This window comes from Balearica regulorum, chromosome 4, assembly GCF_011004875.1.
Source record: "Balearica regulorum gibbericeps isolate bBalReg1 chromosome 4, bBalReg1.pri, whole genome shotgun sequence".
In the NCBI taxonomy this organism is placed as follows: Eukaryota; Metazoa; Chordata; class Aves; order Gruiformes; family Gruidae; genus Balearica; species Balearica regulorum.
Window position 1 is genome coordinate 76,621 of NC_046187.1, and position 19,154 is coordinate 95,774.

Here is a 19,154-nt window from a genome sequence, read left to right on the forward strand (position 1 = left end):
GACTGCCCTCAGCACCCAAAAAAAAAAAGTGTAGGAAATCCCCCCCGCCTTGATTTTCCCAGAAGGTTTTTCCTGTGTGCGTGACAAAACTTAAAGGCAATATGAAGAGATTTTATGTAAAAAAAGTACAAAAATCTGTTTAAGAGTGCAGCGATTAGTGCCGTCGCTATTGAAGCCAAGGTGATAAATACACTTGAATGAAAGAGGAGCGGCTGACGGGATAGCTTACATCAGAGTCGGAGCTGCAAAGCCGGAGCTAGAGCCTTTCTTCTTTTCTGGGGCCGTCGCAGCAATTTTCCCTCGCTGCAGTCACAATACCGAACGTACTCTTGCTCCCATCGCTTCTGCAGAAGCGATGCTCCCACCGGCGTGGAAAACTAAGTGCTGCCAACAAGCAGAAAAGAGGAAGAGAAGGGTTTCGGTCTCACATCTTTTCTCCCAGTAAATCCCTCCCTGCTGAAGGGCAAGGAGGCTCCCCCTTGCCTTGGGAACGGGACCCCAGGAGGCTCTGGGCTTCTGCTGCAGAGTTTGGGCTTCTCATCCCGCTCGGGGAACAGTCGGCCAGCGCAACGTGGCCTCTGCTCCGCTTGCAAAAGCGGCAGCCAGAAAGTTTTAAATGCAATCAACAGCTGTAAATACAGCTAAGCCGATGCCAAAACCACTTCTGAGATGCAAGAAACGTAACACACCGAAAAAGTTGCTTTTATTCCTTGTAAGTCTCTCCAGTCGTCCACAGGCTATTCTTAAATGTAAAAGAGACATTCACCCATTTTTTAATTGCCTTCATTCTCCTCCCGATAGGCAAACCTATTTAATTTCCTCGCAGAATAATGGCCAGAAAGGAACAGGAAGGCTTTGTCAGCTCACGTCACTTAGATTAGCTCGCATCAGGCTCTCTGCCAAAGTTGCTAGCGGGCTGCTGTCCGCCGCGGCACGGACCTCTTCATCGCAATAGCACGACCGCATTTTAATAATTACCTCGATACTACAGGATGGGCCTCCCCCTGCAGCTTCCCGCGCCTGCTGGCACCCCTTAGCTGCGTGCCGACGGGCTGTTCCCGACTACCGGAAAGCCCAAGTAAAACGTCCGAGTTTCAGCAGCAGCCCTCGACGTGCAGCGCGGCAGCACCCACGCCCCTCGGGAAATGGGGCGCGAGGAGGGAAAGCACCTGCAACCCCTCAGTCCGCCCAATCCTCACCCTCCGCAGGTAGGAGACCGGGGGTTTCACCGGCCCCCAGAGGGAGGAGACGGCCAGGCTGCTTCTTCAGCCAAATTTCCTCCGACAGCTCTGAAACACGATAAATCGCAGAATCACAGAATGGTAGGGGTTGGAAGGGACGTCTGGAGATCATTCTAGTTCGACAGCCTGGTTAAAGCAGCATCACGTAAAGCGGGTTGCACGGGGGGGCGCATCCAGGCAGGCTGCGAGCCTCTCAGGAGAAGGAGGAGAGGAACAGTCCGCTTCTCCTCGGTGGGAACAGCGAGGGGCGTCGGGAGAAACACGGTTCAACCAGACCCACAAGCACGAGGTGACGGTGGTGCTCGTCCCCTGCAGGCACAGGGGCCGAAGGAGGACCATATCGGGGCTGAACCTGACCGCCGGCAGCATCCCTCCTTCTTCAGGTGAGTCCCCAGGGCGACGTGCTCGAACCGTAGCCCCCGACACGCTCGTCCCTCCCGGCAACCGCAACAGAACAAGCGGCCCTTCCCGGTAGTTGCTATGGCAAACACGATGCTGCTGTCACAGCTCAGTTCAGGATGGTTTTTTTCCCAGAAACACACGTATCAAAGCATTTTTTCGTCATACAGGCTAGTTATCGACACGAAGTTTCCTTAAAGAAAGATTAAAAAAATACCATTTCCCTCTGAGGGAAAGCAGCGGCAGCAAGGGACCGGCACACGCGCTCCTCTCTTACCTGCCCAGGGAGCTCCAGGCACCCGCCCCGGGCCGAGGCCGAGGATGCCATCCTCCTACACGGCTCCCGGCAAATGTTTTCATTCAATTAGTTCATTTAGGAGGCCCCGGGCTTCGCGGAGCATTAACGTCACCTAATTGCGCCTGACTACCGAACGGCAGATAAGCAGCGTTATTTGAATTTTGTAAATTTGCGGTCAGGCTGTCTCGCCGGAACCGGCCGGGGCACACAACGCGCCCGTGTTCGACTCGCCTTCCCCTGCTGCGACTCGGGCCCAAGCGACCGGCGCAGAGGAGCCGTCGGGAGCTTTGTCTCGGCGCGCGGTACGTCGAGCACGGGACGCAAAGGAAGCGCGTGCACCCGTTGCGCTCCGTTCCACCCTGCCGCCGATACCGCGTCGGCCAAACTCTCTGACAAAAATATGCGTAGCAGCGAATTTAGCAACGCTCATTTTTCTCCTTCGGGGAAAGAAAAGTAAAAAAAACCACAGACAGCAGGCAGGCAAGAGATTACACAACCAGGTCGTAAAACGAAGCACGACTGTATTTTATCCATCATCCCCATCCATCCCCGCGCGTGGGGCGCACGCCCTTGCGCGAAAGCATTTTCCGCCACGCGGAGCAGACGCGTCTCGCCGGTGGCCGCGCAGGAGGACGACAGGGAAAGAACCGCAATTTCAACGCAAGCCACCACGCGTACCGCGATCATATTTGGAGAAAGGTTCGGCAGTGCCACCCGCCCTCGTTATTGCTGCTTGACACCGGCAGGGCTCGGGACGGGAGGGGTTTCGCTAACTCGAGCCCTCCCGGGCTCCTATTAAGGCTTAACCGGTGAGGTTCAACGCTACCGTGTTCCGTACGTACACGGCACAGCTAAACGCGGATGAAAAACTCCGTACGCACAATTACTCCACAGGTAACACCGCAACAGAGAAACAGTTCGACAGTCAGGGCCGTAGGGCAACCTGGGTGGGAAAAGACACGTGCAAAGGTACAAGTAGCTGTAACAGCATTTATTGCCACATCGCCACGCTCGCTATAAAATAACACCTTTTCCCCCCCTCCTCTGTAAGCATATTGTGAACGATAAAATAAATCAGCAGTGCAAACTGTCCAAAGAAACCGGTGGGCACCCAGGGGCCGAAGGCGTCCCCGGGGAACGGGGGCACAGAGGGGGCTCCCCCCGGCCACCCCCCGGGGAAGGGGTCTCGGCCCGGCTCCTTCTCCGCGCGAGCAGGAACGCCACGGAGCCGGGACCGAGGCGCTTCAGAGACAGACATCAAAGCCGTACTTTGACGGACAGGAGGAGACTCGCTCCTCCAGCTGTCCAGGCGAGAATGGGAAACGCCCCCAGGAGCTGGGCTGCAAACAGCCGCCCTGCCTAAGCCTGCAAGCCTTAAGAAAAAAAAATCTATTATTGCCAAAAAAGAGTTTTAAGACCCCTCCCTTGCACCACAGATAAGGCGAATGAATTTTTTTCGGCTTGGTCTTGTCGTTTTCTTACGGGAGGGAGGAGCTGGTTTCTAAGACAAGGGGAAGGGGCAGACCTGGATATACGGCGTCTGAGGTACGGTTGGAAGAAAAAAGTGCAGCCAAAAGGAGACGCAAAAAAAAAAAACCAAAAAGAAAAAAAGCACTGAATAGGTTGGCTCTGAACATCTCTCTCGTATGAAAATGATTGTCAAAAGAATCACTAGTGAAAATAAGGTAAGAAAATACGTTCGCCATAGAGGTACCTTACTGCTTCTTTCAACAACAGAAAATTAACCCGAGGTCCATCAAGTGTTTTCTGTTCACCACAGGAATACTCTTTGGAAGGCCCAAGTTACGTTGTCCCAGCGCACGCCTCCGACGACGTCGTCCGGTTTGCGGGGCGAGGAGACGACCTGGAGCCTAACACGGCGACCCGGAGCCTCCCCGCGTCCGTCCGCAGGTCTCCGGAGGCGGGTCTCCCCGCTGTAGGTCTCTCCTGCGCCGGCATCCCTGCCACGGCACGTTACCCGAAGCGAAACTTCAGCCGGTACTTGACGGGGCCGGGGTTTTTCCGAGGCGGAGATGGGACAACTTGCGGTTTCGGTGGCGACGGGGGCTTCTTTTCGGGGAGGGTGACGGTGAAGGCGAGCTCGGGGGGCTGGGGCTGCCGAAAGCGGGGGAGGAAGTGCGTGGAGACGTGCTGGGGCCGGGCACGGGGACTGCACCCCCGCTTGGCTTTGCCCCGCTTGTTGAGCGCCACATACCACTGGCGGCCCGAGCGCGGGCTGCGGTGGACGGCCGAGGCATAAGTGTTGTAGCTGTTCTCCTGGAAGCGCTCCCGAAACTGGCAGTCCGCCGTGAACCGGGCCTGCGGGAACAGAGCCGGGGGCACCGTTAGCCAAGGGCTGGTTTTACCCGTCCCCTGCCCCGCAACGCTCGCTGGGTTTTTAAGTCTCCCAAAAACAGGTCCAAAGGGGCAAGCAGCGATACAGGTCACCTGGGAAAGGCACTCCGAGGCCGCTGGGCGCCCAGCAATTTGGGAAACCCCCAACGCAGATACTTTCAGTAGCTGCTTGCCACCCGGTTTCGGACTTTCTCGGGAAAAACCAGGCTTGGTCTGCCCCAGCGGCACCCTTACCTCCCGCCCCAGCTCTCCTCCCGCCCTTCCCGTCGGCAGGAGGAAGGACGCAGTTCCGTACCCTCCATGCTGCAGCCCCGCCGAGGACCCTGGGGTTGAGCCCCTGCTCCATTTCCGTTCCCACCCTCGCATCCCTCGCTTGGGCACTGAATCATCGCTTAATAATCTGGAAAGGCAATTTGCATGCAGATTTTCATTGCTTCACTGAACATGGCTTTGACCGTATTGGAATTTTTTCTTTCCTTCTTCTCCATCTTAAATGAACTCGGGGCGTTTTGTCCCTTGATAACCTGAAGAAATTACTTGCAGCCCCAGAAAATCGCCTCATATATAAATGGGGCGGCCGCACCGGCTCCCGGACGGACGGGGGGGAAAGGCTTCCTATTGCCCGAGAGGACAGGCCGAATGCCGCCCGTAAGAGCTCCTTGTTGTTGTCAAGGCGGGGGGGGAGGGGGAAGAGAAAAAAAAGCACGCAGTAATACAATAATAGAGCCGTAACACCCTGGCTATGTACCTGCAGCCCCAGAACACCTGGCTGCGCTCTCCGATGGCCCCTCTGAAATCCTTTGCCACGCTTTAACCTGACCACGGGCACGGTACCTGGTGCCCTGACAGCAGCTTCTCCAGCCACGCTTGGGGCGCCGCAGCCTGACTGCAAAGCAATGCTTCGGCGCTATTGACGTCAAAGGGATGCTGACCTCTCGAGGTCCGAAACCCCCGGCAACGGAGAACCAGACAAAAGCCCCGAGCAGTGCTTTATAACCATGCAGAAGGCCCACCTGGCTGGGATCTTTTTTAACCTCCTAATTTAACCAGAGGATCCTACAATACAAGTGACAAGAGTCCCTGACCTGCAGTGCATTTTTTTTTTTTTTGTCTGCTAGCACTTTGAATTAAGTCTCCTTTTGCTCTTCGCGTGAAACATACATCACCTTGATGACTCATTTTCGCCTTCCCTGTCTTCTATACATCCTCTACGCCGCATCGCCCACGCACAAGTATTCGCCTTCCCGAGGTAAGGCTTTGCCGACCCCTCGTTGCTTTCTGAAGCCTAGAGGCAGGCAGCCGTGCTCAAGCGACATACCGCCGCCCCCGCAACAGCCTTCGCCGATCGAGCGAGGCACCAACGTACACCCGAAAAGGTGCTCGACACAGACGGGACCCTGCCGGGACCCTGAAACAGGCCCTGCCTTTTCCCGTGGAGTTTGGGCAAATGGCAAGAGCAGGCATTTTTGGTGTAGGAGGTGAAGTCTGCAGCCCTGTCCCGGGCATCGAGGCTCGCCACAGCTGAGGATCCGAAACCGAAATCGGCTCTGGCAGGCTTTGCAAGCGCTGCCGTGACTAGGAGGAGATGCTCGTGTCCCAGCTCACGCGTATCCCCGTACAGACGGCTAAGCCCACCGTCGCTTTGCTCATGGGTACGCAGAATAGGCGTTTCCAATCTGGCCCGGCGTTTTGGGGGCGATAGCACCCCACAAAGGAAGGTGGCGGTAAGAGAGCTGCACGCCTCCCCATCTGGAGCATCGCAGGGAAAGTTCCCGCCTAAAGTAGCCATGGGGGAATCGCTTCCTAAGAGTCCGAGTCCCATTCCCTCCAAAGCGGGATTTGGGAAAGTGTGTGGGGGTCCCCATTCCCGGACACAGAGGGACGCCGCGGGCCGCTCCCGCCGGCGGCACGGGGAAAGAGGAGACCCACAGCCAGCACGCACGGAAGGAAGCCCTCGCCCCCGGACGGCAAACCGCCCTGGGAAGCGCACCAGCTGCTGCTTAGCCATCACTCTGACAGGCTTCCCCACGTCCCAGACTCTCAGCTCAGCAACCGCACCGTTTCAGCCAGGGAAAAAGCGTTTTTTCCCGGCATGGGGCGGGCGGCGCAGCCACGGCCCGCCGGCTGACCGTTAGATTTGTTCTGCAGCATTTCCAGAGACAATCGTGAAAAGCAATCCTCAAGTCAATTAAATTTCAAAATCCAATTGAACAGACATTTGCCCCAGCGAGGACCGTGGCGTTGGGTCGACTCAGAACAACTCCTGAGAAAGGAGAATAACCCGAAGGAAATCTCTCCTCTGGGGTTCGTGCCGGCCCCTGCCAAGACCGACACGGAACCCTCTCCTGCCCGTTCCGCTCTAAAAACGTACAAACACAGGACCGAGGATTTAACGACGAGGAAAAAGCCATCTGTGCACGCAACTGATAATTGCTGGGATTACTGTCATTTTCTGAAGCTGGTGCCTCTAAAAATGAACCGCTTGGTAATTTAATTAAGTTGCCAATAAAAAAAATTAAAAAAAAAAAAAAAAAGAAAAAGGAAGGCTGCTGTGAAGTACCAAGCTGGGATAAGGACGGGCCCCGAGAGCCGGTTTCGAAGGAGCCCGAATCCCTGCCGGAATTACTTTAATCTGCAGTTCAGCACAAAGTCACCAGCGTGACTCCCGTATCAAAGCGCTGTGCTGAGTGACGGGCGCGGGACGCGCTTCGTACTGCTAAAAACTCATTAGGCCATGAAATAACTCTATCCTGCCAAGGCAGGAAAGAACAACGGATGCCGGGTTTGCGTTATCGGCGTTATTTAGCCCAGCGATCCTTAGACATTTGGGTCAAGTTTCTACAAATTCGTGGCTTTCATCCGAGCGGGGCATCGCGCGGCCTCACCCCCTGCTCCGACCCGCCTAATTGAGGTCCTTCTCCGGCGCCGCCGTTTGCGTGCCAACAATTAACCGTACACCAACGAGGTTTGATTTAATTTCTGCCTGTGCCAGGGCATATATCAAAGCTCCAGCTCTAATAAGGGGCCCATTGTATGCCATGAGGGAGGGGAGGCTCTGGAAGGTCCAGGGATCATGCTCCGCCCGCTTCCCTCTCCTCTCCGTCCTTTACCTTTCCACCGCTCTCCTCCTGCTCTGCCAATTTCCAGCTCCGGCTCCTTCCCTCGTGTTTTCCTCCGGGCAGCCGTTCACCCTTTCTCCTAGACGCCGTTCCCGCTCCTACTTTGTTTCCTAAAATAAGCAACCACGTGCTCGCCCTTTAAGCATCGTTAGGTTTCAGGAGCAACACTCCGATAAGACTCAAGGGAGAGAGAAGCGAGTTCATAAATCTCACTCGAAGGCAATCTGCAGGCTCGGGCATTCTAAGAACATCCACTTCGTGACCATGAGGTTTGGCTCATACCCGGAGGGCCGGCAGTTGGCTTTTCCCTCTTCCAGGCTATCAGCCCTGAACAGACTCCCTGGGAACTAACTTGGGTCACCCAATATGATGCCTTCAAAATGCCCTTCTCGAGGTGTTGCATTTATACATACCTTTTAAAGGCGATGACTTTCACGTAAGCACAGCAGTTACTGTCGTTTGCTTAAATGATCTCTAGAACTAACGGGAAAAAGTTAGGAAGCAGCATCTTAAAGTTGCAAAAAAAGAAGTGAAATGCACTTATAGGATTCGTTCAATGCAAAAAATCTGAGAAAAGCACAATTAGACCTGCAGAAAGCCACAAGCCTCAGGAAAACAGACCGCAGAAACAAAAGTTGCCGGGATTTTTCCGCTCTAGCTGCCGTGCTCCCACACAGGCTGGACCTCACCCGACCAAAATCCTGCCGCGCGCTCTCACCGGGGGACGTCTGTCCCTCGTGGGCAAACCCAGCCAAAACCGCGGGGCCGCAGCCCCTTCCCCGTGCACGCGTGGCCACAGGCAGGCTCCCGGCGCCACGCGTGCCGCTCTCCGGGAGACATTTGGCTGAAACCGTCTGCGCGATCTGCTGCCGAAGTTGCTAAAAATAAACCGGCAATGCTCAAAGAACAAGTCCTTTTGATGCAAATACCCAACTGCAAAAAAAAAAAAAAAAAAAGAAAAAAATAGGCACTTCTGTCGGTTAAATGCAGTAAGTAGGGATATGGGCTTCGGGGTTTTAGCTCCACCGGTCCGTGCAGTGCCAACGCTACCCAGCGCGGAGCCCTCCTGGCAGCCGAGGGGCTCGCACACCGGGGCCCTGCCCGGGACCATCGCTGCCACGTGCACATGAAGGAGTCACAAGGCCTTTAATAAGCAATACATACTGATAAGCGGGGGGTTTACTTACACTTGCATGGAGTTTTCCTTTTTTTGACATCGCTAAAAATTTGTTGCTGAAAACTCCTCGTATTCCTACAATCCCCTGAGACACAGCAAATATTTCCAAAATACCTAGGATGACAGAAATCCCAAAATAAATCACAGTTCTTTTCACATCAGTGTGACAAAGAAAAAAAAAACAAAAAACCCCCAACAGTCTCATAGATTGCATTTCGTCTCCACACGACCCTGCTCCCCAGCTGCCTGGCTCCACGCAACGCTCCCGCTCCGTCCCTCCGCCCCGCAGAGCGACCTGCGTCGACTCCCGGATGGCTACAGGGAGGCAGGATTGTTTGTTTGTTTGTTTATTTTAAAAAAGCTGCTGTTTAGACGACAATTTCCGACTCGTCTGCGACAGAGCAAGTTCAGCCCTGGGGAAATCCCTCTTAAGGGTGGGAAAAGCCCCCCGGGCCTACATCCAGCCTGCAGCAATCCGCTTTGCCCATCTCCCTCCCGCACGTGCCGGACTCTGGAAACAAAGGTGTCGCACGCACCACTCAGGGCTAGAAGCACCAATAACGGTTTCTTAGGCCCCTCCTCACAGCAGGACTCAAAGAACAGGGCGCTACGCAGCCCAGCCATGAGAACACAGGCCGTTTATCCCCTCAAACGGGTATTTTCCAAGGCGGGGGCGTGCCTGACGTATAACTCACGTTACGGTACAGCTTCAACCTCTGAGCATCGTTCAGCAACAGCACTGACACGTTTTGCTTCCCCACACAGTGCGGTGTCCCCCCGGGCAGAGGAAGGGTGGCAGCAGGGGTCAGGCGCCCCCCCCCCCCCGGACGCCCCTGCCGGCCGGGAGGAGCTGGGGTAAGCGCTACGTCCCCAACACGCCCTTGCCACCCTGGGAAGAAAGCATTGCTACCCTGGGGTGGTCCCAAGGGGGTCTCAGTGGCCCCGAACCCAGAGGAAGGAGCCTGCGAGAGCATCTCACCCAGCCCCAGCGAAGGGCTGCAGGGATTAACGTGCCGAGAGCAAACACGAAGCCGCTGTTAAATCCCGGAGGCCAGGGGATTGGATCGCCGCTTCCCGTGTTTATTTTAAGGAAGAAGCGCAGCTCCTGTAGGCGCCCAGGTCCCGGCACCAAGGGCCTGGGGGGGCACTTCCGGGGGGCCGGTGGGCCGCCCCTCCTCACCCCACGTGCCCCAGCGGTAGCGCCTGCCAAGAGGCACGGGGTCGTGCAAACCCACCGCAACGAGACACGTACCCTCTCCAGCATGCTCCCTGTCTTCAGGGGCACCCCAAAACATACCGGCCTTAGGGAGGGTGGGCCCGCTAGCTGGGAGACATACTCCCAGTTATTGGCTTGCCCTAGTCAATCCCAGTTTCCCAGGAACCAAAGCTGGGGTTTCCCTGCCAAAAGCCAACTTTTTCCCCACGGGGGACGGCTCCTCGGGGCAACACCCCAGCGTGGCCCCTTCCCTCCCCCCCCCCCGCCGCCTGCCACCAGCACGTGCCTCTGGCCAGGCCCGGCTCTGCTCCGGAGTGCAGAGCTGGTGCCGCTGGTGCCTTTTCAGGGAGAAAATATCAGATTAAGCCAGGCCCGGCTCTGCTCCGGAGTGCAGAGCTGGTGCCGCTGGTGCCTTTTCAGGGAGAAAATATCAGATTAAAGAGGAAGGAACTTCACATAATCCAAGTCCCCGTGAGACAGCTGTGGCATCAAAGGTCGCGGCACGTCTTACGGGGGACACCCCCTCTGCCACGCCGCCGGGGGACAGGGTCTGGGCAAGCACGGCGCAGGCAGCCCCTCCAAACGCACGTCTCCCTAAATAGCCCCAGCGTGGATGCCCCATTTTCCCATCCATCCCCTCTGCAGCCCCTAACCCCCTCCTGGCCACGCACCCACAGCGCTCCTCAAAACCTCAAGCACGGTTTCTGGCCTCCCAGCATCCCCGCCCACAAGATGCCCTCCTTCGCGGGGCCACGGGACAGACCGGGGCCTGAATTACTCGGTCCAGGCTTGATGCGGACGTCGCTCCGTGAGCACGACCGACAGCTGAAACCACGTATGCTGCCGGGGTCACCTCAGGCCCAAGCCCTCGGGCTCTTTAAGTGATTTTTCATTCCTGCCTGCCATTTCATTCCCTCTAACAGGATATCGCAGCAACTCCGACCCGAAGGATAAGCCATGAGTTAGCACAGCTTTCTCTCAGGGGAACGTCAGCCTCAGTCCTATTTTTAAACTGAATGTATCCTATCGCTGTGTTGGAAGAATGAGAATGCAGAGGGAAGGATGAAAAAGTTACACGGGGAAAGGACGGAAAAGGGGCACGAGGGAGAGCCCCGGTGCAGCATCCTTCCCCCCCACCCCGGTACCCCAGCAAGGTGCCGTGGCGGGAGAACGAACCTGACGCCTTCACGTGGATCCCCACAGACTGTCTTCCTCAAGGCAGGCAAACCCCACGGGGCAGCACTTCCCAAAGCGAGCAGGGCAGAGCTCGTTCCGCTACCCCGGGCGGCATCCCACCCGAACCCACGGGGCACAGCCCCCACAGCCCCAGCATCCCTGGGCAGGTAACACCCCAAATTCACATTTCCCGAGACTGCCTGGGCTGCAGCTCACCCCAGGTGAAGGCAGCAGGGAGCAAGGGGCTTCATTACCCCAGAGCAAACACTGCCAGGGATGGGGATGCCACAGCCCGGGGCCGCACCGAAGGGAGTGCCCCGCTGCCCCCCGCGTTAGGGCACGGCCAGACGCTCCCTCGGCCCCCCCGACCATCCCCCCCCGGCACTTACTGAGCGGGCTGACGTCGTGGGCGCCGTCCACCCGGCCGTCGGGGTGCAGCTGGAGATGAAAGCCGATGCCCACCCGGCAGTACAGCCGGCCCCGCCGCCGCCCCGGGCGGCTCCGCGGGAAGCGGCTCGGCGCCGCCGCCGCCGCCGCCGCGGAAGAGGAGAGAGAGGAAGGCGCGGGGGCGTTGCGGCCCGCCGGCCCCGGCTGCGCCCCGCCGGGCACCTGCTCCCGCCGGGCGCGGGCGGGTAGAGCGAGGAGAAGGAGGAGAAGGAGGAGGAAGGACGGGCGCATGCTGCCGGCGGGAGGGAGGGCGCCGCTCCGCATCCCGCTTCGGCGCGGAGCCCCGGCGGGGGGAACCGGGACGCCCCTCCCCACCACCGCCACCGCGGTATTTATAAGCGGGCGGCGGCCTCGCACCTGTGCCCGGCCCCGGCAGCGCCGAGCACCCCCCGCACCGCCCCGGCTGCGCCGCCCTCCGCAGCAGATGCTGGGGCTCGGGGGGCGCATAAATCTGGGGAATTAACTTGTCCGCCCCGCCGAGACGGAGGCGCTGGGGCTGCGCCTCGGGTTACCGCCGAGAAATACCTTGTCAGCGACTTCACCCGTGGCCGGGCAACGGGGCCCGGCGGAACCCTTGGGAAGGGGAAGGGATTGGGTTGCAGCCCACCAGGCCGGGGGTGCAGGGGGATGACAGCCAGCAGCTGCACAGCCAGCCCGGCCTCGGCCCCAGGCAAGGGGCGTGGGAGTGGATTTGGGGCTGCAGGCAGCACCCCGAGCGGGAAAGCTGCTTTCCCTCCTGCATGAGGTGACCATGCCATGCTCGGCCCCAGAGAGCAGCCTTTGGGGGCCAGCGGGGGTGTCCCAAAGGGGCTCCCACCATAAATCCCCCTGACAGCATCTCCGGGCGTGCAAGGGAGCGCTGGCCCTTGTCCGTGCACGACATCCCCCGCGGTTCCGGGGCAGGGCCGATGGTGGCCCGGCGGCCTCCCGCTGCCAGCGTGATAATCCTGACACATGCCCGGTGCCCCACCAGCACCGGTGGCCGTCTTGCTTCCCAATCACAAAGACAACTACTGCACAGCACAGAAACACGAGAGGAGACCCTGCAGCGACAGCCCATTTATCGCCCCGGTATGGCACCAAGCATATTCTGGGTTTTTCAGCTCCTGGAGCTGCTCGAGGCTCCCTGCGCATCTCCAGAAGCCACCAGAAAAACCTCACCGCTACAAAAGCCAACATCGGCCAAACTCGCCCCGCTCAGCACCCGGCCCAAACTCTGCACCTACGTGCCCTTACGGCTCTCGCAAATCTGTGTTTTCCCCCTAAACCCTACGCAGAAAACGGTCCGCGGCAGTCACCGGAGGCGGCTCCGGCCGGCGGGCTCAGCCGGGCTGCGCGCCCAGGGATCGAGTTCGGCAGGAAGGAGGCAGAGCGGGTGGCATGCAGGACGGTGACCTTCGCCTTCAGAGGAAGCTGAAGGTCGGGGGCGCAGGGAAAGACACGCACTTAAGGGGCCGTAGCCAGCCTGACTGACACCTGGCACAGTTTGGTGCGAACAGAAATTATCTCACAACATTACTGCAATTTCAAACTATTTATCAGCACATATATATATACACACACACACACATATATATGCACACACATGTTTACGTATAAATGTGTACATATAGACAGCCCTATATATAGATACACGTACCTGAAGGAGGGTCAGGGAGCTCAAAAGCTCTTTTACTTCTTCCAGCTGTAGCGGTGGGCCTGGTAAAAACCTATGACTTCCACTTACCCAGCTCATCTTGTTTATTTAATTACATGAATATGCTGACTCTAAACCCAAATCCACGAGCAAGACAAGGACCTAAGGGGGTTATGAACCTCTCCCGTGATGTTTGCAACGGACCTTATATATCAGCACGGCTGAGGCACATACAGAGGCACAGCCACCTCATTTGAGGAGGATTTCCCTTTCTGCGTCTTGCTGTAAAGGCTGCAGCTGCCAGAGGATCAGCCCCCGGGAAATGTCTGTTCTCCATTCAGGTCGAGGAGACCGTATGGCATTTCGGCCTCTTAAGTTAAGGTGAACGCAGAAACATTTAAAGTCTTCATCGTGAGGGTCACCGGGTGCAACAGCAGCCCAGGAGCGGGAACAAAGCACGTGCCAGTTTCGGGGCAAGATGCCCACCCAAAGCGGCCATGCCCGGGGGTTTGCCAGCAAGCCCCGCCTCCCAGATTTTGACCGTGGTGTCCATCTCGATAGTTTCTACCAGCTTTTCTGGTGCTCCCCTGGCTGCCAAGCATCCCCTGCACGCTTCGGGACCCGTCCCCTGCTCGCCCCCCATCCCGATGAAGAAATCCCCGAAAACCCAAATTCCCATGGGGCAGGGCCATCGGAAAGGCTACCCAAGAAGGTAACACCTATCAGGTGGACTTGCCCCAGCCGGTCCTCTAGACCTGCTGTCAGGGGCAACCCCGCTCCTCCACTGGACCTTCAGGACCCTTCTGGGAAGCACTGTGAGACAGCCAAGCCCTCTTGAGTCTCATCCACTGTACTCCCTGTTTTCCCTGATGGGGGATAGGACACGGTTACCCTGCCTGAGATGGGGGCTCCTGCCCTTCGGCTCGCCTCTGAGGACTCCTGCGCTCCCATCAGGGCCATAGCCCGGCTGGCCTGGTTGGCAGAGAAATGACTCGCACAAGATATTGTCCTTATGACACGTGGCATATTTTCATCTTCACAATGAAACCCTGACAAAGTAAACTCTCAAGTAGTCCTGTGAGCATGAACTATATTGTCTTGGGTTGTTTTCTTTTTCATCTATTCCTTAACCTAACACATTAATTTCAAATAGTCCAAGTGCCCATGTAGAATAACTTGGGGGGGGGGGGGGGGGGGGGGGGGGGGGGGGAAGGCTTAAATCTAAATATATACGTAGGTGTAATAATCAACTTCCTGGAATAATCATTGCAATCCTTACGTACACGCTAGCAGCTTCTGAAGCCTAACGGTATTGTTATGTTACCTAAATTATTCATGGCTTCATTACAGAAAAAACTTCTAGCAAACGGAGAGGATAAGTGTAAAATTTCTCATACGAAGAAGAGAAAGGCCTTTCTGAACCTGTTCGATCTGCTGCGTAACACACGGTCGTGCTTTGCACCGCAGGGACGCTCCCCGCTCCAAACATGAGCCAGGTGCTACTTAATTGTCCCTTAAAAATATGCAAGGTAAACTGTGAGAAGACATAAAACAAGCCGGCAAAGCTCTGTTCAGCAAGCTTGCTTGTGAAACCGTAGCCCTGGCCGTACCCGAGCCGCTGCGCGCTCTGCCAGCCCTATGTTTATAGGAACTACCCCCGGGTCCCACGGGATGTACGAGTATGGGGATGACAGTCCCGAGCCAAGCAGTTCCAAGCTACGGCAGCGCCCTACCAGATGGCCTCGTGGGGAAAGCACGCTGGGCTTTCAACATCACTTGTTTTTTTCACTCACAGGAAGGTTCATTTCACAGTATTAGCAGAGCAATAGCATGCTGGATTCGGCCTCTCGGGGAACTGCAGAACGACCCCGTGCCCCGGCGCTCGTGCCGACACGGGTGCCCCGGGGCCAGCTGCTCCCCAGGGAAGCATAGCCCCCACCACTCCGGGAACCTGCAAAAAAGCCTTTGCAATAAGGGTTTGTGGCCTGAAGGAGGCTCACCTGCATCACGATGGGGGGGGGTGGCTGCGCCCCAGGTCGCTTTGCGAGAACAGGCCCCACCCACCCTCCGGGAGGTGTCCACGCTCCTGGGAGAAGGTGCAAGCCTTGGCCACCCGAACAGCTCTGCGCAGAGCTGGAAGAAGAATATGTTACTAGGAGCACATGCATTAAACCAGTTTAATTTAGTTAAGAGAACCCAGGTGCTGCGGGGAACCCAGGTGCTGCCAGGTGACATGCACCACTTCCCCACGGGCACAAAAGCCGCCTCGCCACCAGAGAACACCAGCCTGGCACGCTGCTGCTCCTGAGAGGCCACGGCTGCAGGCAGCTCCGGGAAAGGGCAAGGCTGAGCCAAGGCCTCAAGAGGTTTCATTTAAGAGAAGTCTAAGCACCGTTTCCCCTGTAGCACCCTGGCCCCGCAGCACGTCCCTATGTGCAGGTCTGCCAGCCCACAGCATTTCTGCAGGCAGGGGATGGCAGCAGGCTTGCAGGATGACGACATACCATACAATGTCATGCTCAGCATATAAGAGCTGGGGGAAGAAGAAGGGGGGGCGGGGGGGGGGAGCGCACATTTGGAGCAGCGGCGTCCAACTTTCCAAGTCGACGTTAACGCGTGATGGAGCCCTGCGTTCCTGGGGATGGCTGAACGCCTGCCTGCCGATGGCAAACGGGGAATCAATTCCTTACTTTGCTTATGTGTGCATGGCTTTTGCTTTAGCTATTAAACCATCTTTATTGGGACCCACGAGTTTTCTCAGTTTTACCCTTCCCATTCTCTCCCCCATCCCTCCTTGCCGGGGGGCAGGGGGTCTACACGACACGACAGTGAGCGAGCGGCTGTGCGGGGCTTAGTTGCCGGCTGGGGTTAACCCGCGACACTGGGTAGATTTTTTTCCCCCCTCCAAATAATTCCTTAACAGCAGGGCCCGGTTTTGGCTCCAGAGTAGAGAACAAGTACCGTATAGCTTGCATTATTTCAAATACAAGTAAACGACTGCGGTCTTGTCTTTGCTATTGACAGCCAAATAACTGATTTTTAAGAGCTGGGTGTGACAATGAAATCTTAATAGCTGCTTGTACAACCTCAACAGCTTGCTCAATTACAGGTGAGCAACACACACCTTGCAAAGAGGAGCCGAGCCCACTCGGGAACAACGGCAGCAAATGGTGTCACCAACTGGGCAGCAGGCTTTCATCCCTTCATCATGCCAGCACACTGCTTTGCTTTTTCATGCCTAGCAGGAAATCCAGCAGAGAGATTTTCTGGGCAACCTCTGCAGGCTGTGATGCAGCGTGCAGGCACCGCACCGAGGGCTCGCCATGAGCGGCCAGAACGCTCTGGGGGAACCGGGAGGGGGCTGACCCCTGCGAAAGCCTCACTTGGACACCTCTGTCCAGACCTAAAGAAAAGATTCTGGGTGAAAGCAGCTCTGTTCAGCCCGCGTCTATGCGGCTACGGAGTTCAGCTGCCCATGTCCAGCTGCACCCGTGCTAACCCACAGCTGAACCTGCTGCCGCGTGGCGCCACAGGCAAAGTTCTCGCTGCCTTCGGTGGGGGCAGGATCAGGCCCCAAGGCAGGCAGCCGGTCTTTGCTTCAGCCCGGGGATTTGCGAACTGTAGGTCTGCTGCCTGTGGCTGCCTTACAGCTGACATGTACACAAAAAAAAAAAAAAACAAACCCCAAACAAAAAAACCTCCAAGTCACAGTTTTGCCCATGTTTATCACTGGCACGTGTTAGAATAAAGGTAATTCGCATCTGCTTCCTAATAGTAACTACCGCTGGTGCAAGCCTGCCCGCTGCACCCCAGTAACAGCATCAGTAACAGCATTTGTTGGATTTTTTTTTTTTTCTTTTTTTTTTTTATTCCCCTCCAGTGTGGCCCGGCCACAGACAGAGCAGCCTTACCTTGAGCGCTTCAGGGAGCAGGCAAAAGGCTCCCCTGGCAGCACGGGGGCCAGGGCAGGCTCAGGCCGAAGGGTGCCCTTGTTCAATCCCAAAGCGCCACGCTCCTCCGAAGGACGTCAAAAATGCGCCTCTCGTGATGGATTTTGGAGGCAGATGCAGCTATGCGCTCCGGCACAGGCTCACAGGGGCAATTTTCCCCCAAAAAAAGGCCAAGCCGTGCATCTGCGCTGCCTTTTCTGGGCTGTGATGCTGGGAGGATCCCATGCGGGGCAGGGGGGTGGGGGGGAAGCCGGCTGGTCCTGCAGCCCAGCCAGCCTCCGCCCTGCCACAGGCAGCAGCCGCTCACGCTCACTGCCGCGCAGCATCAGCCCACAGACAGGGAAAGACCTTTAAAAAAAAAAAAAGAAAAAAAAGGAGACCCCTTCCTTCCTATTTCACACGCTGTAGCACTGGTAATTGGAAAAAGAGTAGCGTTTGGGCAATGGCACGCTGACTCCGAGAAAAGCCAGTGCGGTTCTGGTGAGCGAAGGACCTGCTGCGGCCAAGTTCTGAGCCCCAATGGCAAGTCTCGTCACCCTTGTTCGTATGATACACGACCGTACAGGACTAAGGTCGTTGCCTACCCTTATTATGTGAAGTCCTGTTTGTGCAGATAGCATCAGTTAGGTTTTATTTATCCTTTCCGATCCTGATATCGGATTTTGCCTAAGTTAAGTCTAACGCCTTAGATTAGATTTCCTGCCCACAAGCCCTCTACATTTTTGCCACTCGTGCAGAGGAACAGCGTGAGCTTTGTATACCAGTAATGGCGCAGGGTCACTGCTGTGCCACATGTGCATTGCGTGACAATATTTTTTAAGGGGCTGCCCGTGCAGGCAGGGCCCCCTTAGCCCAGACAGACCCGACGGGCAACGCTCGGGGACTTAGCACCGTGACTGCAAGCAGGGTCAAAATGAAAGGGCGGAAGAGCAGGGTGCTGCAGGGTGCTGCCAGGGCAGAAGAGGAGCCCAGCCCACGGCAGAACCACATGCAGCTGCTTGGCTATGAGAGGTCATAAAGTATTTGGACTTAATTTGAGAGATGCTGTATGTGCCGAGATGCTCGAGACCCCGCCGCTGCGAGCTAGTTCCCGCAATGCTCGCCTATGGGCAAGACCAAGGGGCCAAAGGAGGTGAAGCAGCAGCTCTCCAGCAGCGCTAGGACTCAAAGAGCGACTGCACAAAACCGGGGAGAGCATCATTTGTTCTTCCTTTATACGCCTCCCCGGGCGCTAGGGAGGCGCTGAACCCCGAAAGCAGGCCCAGGGCTGCTGGGGAAGCGGAGCTGCCCCGAGAAAGGGGCCCGGCCCACCGCGCACCCCCGAGGACAAGCCCGGGGAGGCAGCCGAACACGCCCCGCTCTCGCCGCCGCGCTCGGCCCGGCGGCGGCCCCGCTAGATGGCAGTGCCCGCCCGCCTGCACCGCCCACGGCATCCCCGCAGCCCGCGGGGGGCCGCCCGCCCCGCGTCCCCTGTCGGACCACGAGCAAAGTACCTGGTAGGCCAGCGCGGCAAGGAGGAGAAACCCAGACGCCCTCCACAAAGCGGGTAACCTCACCGATGTTACTGCCTTTAAGGAAAAATCCTGGGGAGCAATCAGGTCTCGCCTCCGCAATTAATTGCCTACAGGTGGAGCCACAGGTGGTCGTGACTGCAATGAATGACAGTCAGAGGGTGCCGTTTTAGCACCTTGCGTGGTTTGGGGGTTATTCATACAGGTCCAGTGTCCAGGCAAGTTTTGGCTCTCGAGGGCAACCGTGCTGATGGAGCGAACAGCATCAGAGCTCAGGGGAAGTGATTCCAGCACAACCTACGAGTAGCTGAGGAGAGTAATCAGAACAGAAAATGTACTGTATGGGGGGAAAAACCTCCAGACTCTGACACCACCTTCATACTAGGAACCCACCGGTGGTCTTCTGAAGTACGGGTGGGCCATGCCGGTTATCAGCTTCAGCTCTTCTCAGGAAGAGACGAGGCGGTTCATAGCTGGCAGAGTTTTTAAACATGTCCTACCTGAAGCTCCAGCCCACTTTCCCTGAAGCTGTAAAAGCCTTGCAGCAGGTCCCGGTACTTCATGGAAAATTCCAAAACACACCGGAGCAGACGCTCGCGGTACCCTGAGCCCCATTTGCACAAAGCTGC

At 57.0% G+C, this 19,154-nt stretch overlaps 1 protein-coding gene across 1 annotated transcript; it reads right to left on the reverse strand.

Moving 5' to 3' along the window:
* Positions 1 to 3,786: 3,786 nt before the first annotated feature.
* FGF5 (fibroblast growth factor 5) lies at positions 3,787 to 11,671 on the reverse strand. The gene is made up of 3 exons (XM_075750692.1): positions 11,371 to 11,671; positions 8,600 to 8,703; positions 3,787 to 4,257 (listed from the first exon to the last, which is right to left on the reverse strand). Exons 1-3 carry the CDS (start codon positions 11,657 to 11,659, stop codon positions 3,913 to 3,915), a joined length of 738 nt encoding a protein of 245 aa, XP_075606807.1. The 5' UTR covers positions 11,660 to 11,671; the 3' UTR covers positions 3,787 to 3,912.
* Positions 11,672 to 19,154: the final 7,483 nt, after the last annotated feature.